Source organism: Curcuma longa, chromosome 14 (assembly GCF_044706935.1).
Source record: "Curcuma longa cultivar G26 ecotype Majalengka, Jawa Barat chromosome 14, ITB_CL_G26_1.1, whole genome shotgun sequence".
Taxonomy (NCBI): domain Eukaryota; kingdom Viridiplantae; phylum Streptophyta; class Magnoliopsida; order Zingiberales; family Zingiberaceae; genus Curcuma; species Curcuma longa.
Window position 1 is genome coordinate 10,685,125 of NC_133874.1, and position 7,221 is coordinate 10,692,345.

A 7,221-nucleotide genomic window follows, 5' to 3' on the forward strand; every position below is an offset into this window, starting at 1 on the left:
AGGGAAGTAAGGCACGAGTATTGCTTGTCTGCCTTGCAATCCATTACAAGCAGACATAAATAGAGAAGAAAAAGGTGATCATCACATGTCAGGTGCTTATTGGGCCCCATCATCACATGCGGAGATTCTTTCTTCTCAATCAAGTCACTCAGACGAGTGGCGGGACAACGCCACTTTTACAAAATCGTAGGCTACTTTTTGGTGTTTGAACAGTTCAGGCACACTGTTCGACACAACAAAAGAAAAAGGGCACTTACACATTGGCCCAACATTGCCACGAGGATGCACTGGGAATCCGGGTCCTCCACGCTCCATTATTGACTCTGATAATGTACGGCCTTCTGTCAGCTGGCTGTACAGAGGCGTTGCTAGTTCTTGCCTGATGGACCAGCAACTTCGTCACCAATCTTCACGGCGTCTGTCGCGGTCGCTTTCCATTTCTTCTTTTGCAATGGACTTCAATGGAAACGTCGTATCCTCGGCCTTCCCTGTTCAAGTTTGATTCATGCCGGGCTTGCTTTCTGGGCCGCGATTGGATTTGCAGGTGCCGAGATGGCTTTTAGAACAGTACAAGGCCCACAAGCCTACTTCTTATTCCACGTAGACTGCCGATCTACTATCTCTGCAGCTGACTCTGCGTTTCCGATCGACTGGAACCCTCCTTCTGGTCGATTCCATGCTGACATGGAGACTCCGAATAGCCTTTGACTTCCACTATGTCTATCCTCATCCGAGTCGCCTGGATTCGACAATTCGATCGCTTAGACCATCCGGTCGACTAGATCTAGGATAGGGTCGCTCAGAGTTAAAGACTTAGCCTCTCCAATATGCATTACAAGTTAGTCTCAAAACATAAAAAATTAGATTGGTGAACAGTTCTTTAAACTGTTACTTGGTCTTAATTTCAGATTTCCTGTGAAACCTTGGGTTAGACCGACGCCTACTGTTACACTCCGGGAGCGCATCCTCACCCACTCCACTCAGGAGAATTACCTGAGTTGCCAACAAGTCCTCCAAACTTATTAGACTTTCTACTTAGTTGTGGTCCTCGACCCCTAGGAATTTTCTGCTAGATTTCCCCAGTCCTCCAGACCGCCTAAACTTTCACCAAGCCTCCGGTCCTCCTAACCCTACACGCTTGGACTTTGGCCATGCTTCCTGGTCCTTTGACACTGCATGGACTTGCACCTAGTGCACTTAACCTGCTAAGTCTTCTGCCTGATCCTCCAGATCAGAACTTGCCCTTGCCTGACCTACAACTAGGACTTTGCTTACCTAGCCGCAACTAGGACTTTACTTGCCTAGTTATAACTAGGACTTTTTTTTTGTACTCCCTGCACACTAGATCAATTTGTTAACCCAACCACACATTTAACTTGAACATCGTGCCATCATCAAAATCAAGGTTCGATCATCTGGTGCTTCCCGCACCAACAGAGTCTATAGGCAAGGAAAGTGCTAGTAGGTTGACTTGTACTAGGTAAGCATGATGTCCTAGTAAGTCAACATTAACTTGTACTAGGCAAATGAGGAAATCCTAAAGATAAAAAATTAGCCAATTGGTGTAGAGGAGCAATCGAATGATGAACTTGAAGCTATAAAGATGTGGATTGGATGAGCTTAAGGTTATAATAGTTACTTGATGGAGTAGTAAACTAATAGGTTTGAAATAATTAATTTGTGAATTTGTAATCATAAATTTATGATTTCAACATATTTATGATTTGGGTAGTTGATTGATGTGGATATTAATCAATAGATTGTTGATTTGACTAAGTAGTTGACTCATGCTTAAATGAAAATGAATAAAAAAATTTGCACTTGACTAAGACAGTCAACTAGGGCATTGGTAGTCATCTAATGCAATTGATTGATGCTAAAATTAAAATTTACTGATGACACGAAATACAAATAAAGATTTGATAATGGTTGAATTCTTGCTAGCTAAAGTGGGAGCAATTTTTGTGGAGAAGATTATGAGATTTGTTAGAAAGCGTTCTTGGGTGAGTGTTGTTGTGTTCAAAATCCTTTAGAGAGCAAGCCAAAGTAACAAAAGTAAGCAAAGAAAAGATCTTCATGTTGAAATCTTTCTTTATTGTATTGTTTCAATATATCTTATATTTGTGTATTTGTTTGTGTGTTGTAAGAATAAAATTTGTAAATGGGTTCTTCACCTTTAGAAGGCATATGAAGTGGAAAATGATAGTGGTATCATTGAGAGTGATCCATCAATAGATCATCAGTCATAGAATAGGAACTAGGGGTTCTACGTAAATGACTATAGTTTGTATATTTGTCCTTATGTTTGTGGTTGATTTAGATTCCTACTTTTCACTAACATATTGTAGAGATAAACATGATCTATTTAAAGAATAAAAACACTTGTGCACCAACTAGGTACTAGGTAAGGATGAAATCTTGGTAAATAAAAGTTAACTCATGATAGACGAGAGAATCTCATAATTAAAATATCATTCAACTGATAAGGATTAATAGTCGATTGATAACAAGTAGCAATGACCTTTGGTGATAAGATCCAAGAATAGTGGATCAGTCAATTGGTAATAATTAACATCAACTGATAAGGATTAACAGTCGATTGATAGTAAGTAGCAATGACCTTTGGTGATAAGATCCACGAACAGTGGACCAGTCAATTGGTAATAATTAACACTTGACTGATAAGAGCTGGCAATTGATTGATGACTTAATTAATAAATGATGCATTCGTGATCCAATGGATTCATACATAATTATATCAGAATAATTGATTGATAAAATTTAACAGCCGATTAATGCATAGTTAGAAGAAGAATCATTCCAAATCCATGAAGTGGATGATGTGTTGTGCTAGAGTCGACTAATAAAAGAAAGAAGGTTAAAAGGTTAAAAGGTTAAAAGATTTCTATAATATTCGTCAATTTCAAGGATAGTGTTGCTACATTCATGGTCCTTGTGAGCAATCCACAACAAAGTAAAGTTTCTTTTGTATAATATCTATTTCTTGTACTATTTAGTTATATTCTTATATATTTTTTAAATTAATTATAAGAATAAGAATTGTAAAAGATTTTTTTTTTGGCCTTTGAAACGTATCCAAAGGGGAGAAAAGATAATGGTGATTTTAAGAGTGATTCACTCACGAATTATAAGATTATGTGTAGTGAAATAGGAATCAAAGATTCTGAAATGACAAAAAATTAATTTGTCATACTTATTTTATTTTATTTATATTTTACAAATTTTTACTGTATACTAAAGTAATTTTAGCAAATATGAACAAAATTGAAAGCACGAAAATAATGAATCTCTATTCACACCCTCGAGTCACATAATACGATCTAACAAAATATTATACAAATTAACAATTAACAACTAATCTTTTATTTCACTAAGTGAAGTTGACCGTATTAATTCTTTGATGAATCTATATGTAATATTTGTCTATGTTTTATGTTGATTGATAATTTAATGTAATCTTTCTCCTTTATCCAAATTTGGAAGTGACTATGGCAGACTTTATTTGCCATGAATAGAGTTGATCTAATAGAATATTATATTATACTAGACTTAAATTTAGACAATGATTCTCAAAGTATTGACAATGACTCAAGCAAATAAGCGACAAACAGCTAAAGGATTTATCGGCATAAAACCAAAATCTAGAGAATTGTAAATTGAGGAAGTTTGAGCGAGAACTAAGTTTTGAGAAAGTCGAAGTTCCTAGTCTGCCATAGTGAGGGTCTTTTGTAGCTTAGCAGTGTCATAGAAAGGTAGCTATGAAAGGGAGGTAAAGCAAATGTCATGATGCTTAGGCAATTCACTAGGAAACAACTAGTAGGATATGTAGAAGATTCTTTGCCTCATATACAATACAAACTTGGAAATGTGAGCACAAATTCCAAGGCCTGTACGTATGATTTTAGAACATAGAGAAAGGACTTTTTTTTTTCTTTACCATGATTAGTGGCAATGGCAATAGAGAAAATACAAGGAGAAAGAAGCTTTGTAGTAACTCCACATACACCATCAACTTGGCAGTCCAGTTCAGTTACTTTGGAAGGTCTTCAAGTTAACCCTCATTTTGCCCAAGTATCTGGTTTGACACTACTTACTTTCATCTCGAACTCGACCTCGACCTCGACCTCGACCTCGACCTCGACTCCTCTAGCTTAGTTCTACAAAAGCTACTCTGACGATGCAATCTGAAAAATGAGTTCAATGTTGATTACTATAATTTGCGAGTGAGCATAGTATTACTTGGCCCAGCCTATGAAGGTTAAGCTGAAGTACTCCTTTTCCTTCCTTTAGAAGATGTAAAAGAATATTCGCTTGAAAAGAAAGAAGATGATCAGGCTAGGAATGCCAAACGATCACAAGTGAATAGTTGCCCCTACGATCTACAAAAATAATGCGGCAAGTGATTGTAGCTGTTCTCATGCATACGTACAAAATCAAGTGAGGGGAATATGTATGATAAATGTGTTCCAAAGTGTAAGATACATTCCAATACCCAAAAACTTACATATTTTCAGATGCTCCAAATGAGAGCAATTAGATGAACATCCAACATCTGTAAGCCTTTGGTCAACACTATCTGTATATATGGATTCTATTATTTGATCCTTACTATTCAATTTATCGAATGTTGGTAATGAAGGCTTTGATGTGGATTAACATCTCGTTCGTCCGGGCTTGCGACATGTGGTAATTATGGAGGATCTGGAAAGCGTGGCCCACGCCTGCGTAGGTTTTATGCTCCACGCCTTTGCCGGCGTTCCGCAAGGCCTTGCAGAACGCCAAGTTCCTGTCCCTCAGTATGTCCAACTCGGAGACGCAGACGAGCAGAGGCGGCAGGCGCAGGCCCTCCAATGGGGGCGCGCCCTTCGCCAGCGGGTTGCACCATGGGTGGTCCTGGTTCGCTCCCGGAGGCAGTGCCATCCGCCAGTAGCAGTCCGATGCGGCAAGGCTCAGCGCTGACCTCTCCGCCGCCTGCGCTAGGTTCTTCTCCGACCAAGTCCGTTCCACTCCGCCGAAGAAGGGCTGGATCAGGATCACGCCCTTGAGGCAGGCCGGCCGTACCGCCGCCGCCGCCTCCACCCCTACGGCCGCGGCCACGTGGTATGCGATGACGGCGCCTGCGCTGTCCCCGGCAAGGAACAGGCGGCCGAAGTCGAAGCGAGCGCGCCGCGAGCCCACGTCCTCGCAGCGGCCGCCGGCCGCTTGCTGCTTCACCCAGCGCAGTGCTGCGAGGCCGTCCTCCAAAGCCGCAGGGAGGCGGTGCTCGGGAGCGAGGCGGTAATTGACGGAGAGCACCGCGCAGGTTGCGTGAGCTGCCAGGCGGGCAAGGAACTCGTGGTAGCAGCGCCAGGCGGGGGAGCCGACGCAGAAGCCGCCGCCGTGGAAGTAAACGAGAAGAGGGAGCCTCTGGTGGGGGTTGGCAGGCATGTGGAGGCGAGCCCAGGAGTCGGTAGAAGAACCGGAGAGGGCGACGTCCTCGCTCGTCAAGCCGGGCTCGCAGGCCCAAGTGCATGGGACATGGGGCACAGCAGGGAGGCGTTCGACATAGCCGTCCTTGTAGACCTTGATGAGGCCCTCGATCTCCTCCAGGACGGCGCCATGGCCGGCGTCCTTGCTCGTTTGGAAGTTAGTATTGATCCTTCGGTCGCCGATCAGCTTCTGGGGAACGGCGCCCATCCTTCTCCTCCTCATACAAAGTTGCGTGTCTTTCTAACTCGCTAATCCGTCGATATATTCTCTACCTATCCACCAGTCTAGTGGAGGCTTCTTATAGTTGTAGAGCGAGCAGACATCTTTATCGCCTGCAAAGTAGGTGCTTTACGATGGCCAAAAGTGGGGGTAGGGGCCCCCCTATTTGGCCGCCCCATCCAGCGGATGAACGTCTTCACGCCGATATCAGCCGTTTCAGATCACTGCGCGATTTGATAGCTAAAGGGCCGCACCGTTGCCTACGCATGGGAAGGCTTCTGCTCGCGCCAAGTACGACTCCCACCCATGTGACGATCGTGACTCCGGCTCTGCGCAAACTCCGCGAGATACTCGGACCTATACTAAGATCTGGCACCAGCCACTGCAGATCTGAACTACTGTTCCATATGTGACCACCCCAGCAGAGCTTTCACTTAGCGGCATCAATCTTTAACCTCAAGGAGCGACAAAATAGACACTTGAAATCGGCATCAATCTTTACTCTTATCTCAGTGAAAGTAAAATCTTAGAGACTCCAAAACCTTACTCGGAGTTCATCTTCTTCCGATCCCTCTCTCATTTGGAAACGTTAAAACTCAAATCGTACCTCAGCTCATTTGTCACTCTCATTTTGTGTCCCGTTGCTGGCTCATATCCTTCTGCATCTCCTTTTGCACTTCACTCCGTTTCAAAGTTAGTCAATCTAGTGTTGTAAACTTGACTCTTATTACACAATGACGCATGAATATAGTTCAAGCTCTGGATCATTTCCAAAGATATGTTTAGGATTTGGGCTCTAGTCAAGCATTGTAATCTGAAATAAATTATTATGAATATCCCCAAGTCATAACTCCCTCTCTATCACATGTTGACCTTGATTCCTTCCATCCTGCAACGATTTGCATTAACCTCACTATTTTCATATTCGTGTTTGTAAAGTCATCAATGAATTTTAAAATTTATTATCGGGCGTAGAGTTTCACAATCTCAACTTCAGCTCACCCTAGCATAGCTTGCACCTTCCCACAGTCCTCATCTCAAATTTGAGTTTTATAACTTTGAATCTGATAACTCCACCTGTGATAAGTTTACCTTATCATTGCCGGTCCCAAGCCCGGATAAAGGAGGAGGGTTGCATGAGGTTGCCAGCCAGCGTTAAACTAAGACAAACACTCATGAATGGATCCATTAAACTATTGTATTAATGCTAGGATGTTTCCCGTTGGTGTTATGTTAGGATCGGTTGGTTCGCTAGAGGGGGGTGAATAGCGTTTTTCGAAATCTTCTTTGATTGTTTCTCTGCAAGAGTGTTAGCGGAAGCAAAATATAATAGAGAAAACAATAGATCAACGCTAACCCGGTTTGTTTACTTGGTATCCACCTCCGCAGAGGTGACTAATCCAAGGATCCACACGCACGCACACACCCGCTGCACTATGAATCGTCTCCTTCTCGAAAACCTCGAAGGCGGAGAAACCTTTACAACCTTTTCGTTCTCCTCAAAATGATGTG

The 7,221-nt window shown here is 42.5% G+C and overlaps 1 protein-coding gene across 1 annotated transcript; it reads right to left on the bottom strand.

Moving 5' to 3' along the window:
- Window positions 1–4,555: 4,555 nt before the first annotated feature.
- Window positions 4,556–5,734, bottom strand: LOC141845485 (putative carboxylesterase 17). Its single transcript, XM_074733542.1, has one exon. It carries the CDS (start codon window positions 5,710–5,712, stop codon window positions 4,639–4,641), a length of 1,074 nt encoding a protein of 357 aa, XP_074589643.1. The 5' UTR covers window positions 5,713–5,734; the 3' UTR covers window positions 4,556–4,638.
- Between the last annotated feature and the right edge of the window lie 1,487 nt (window positions 5,735–7,221).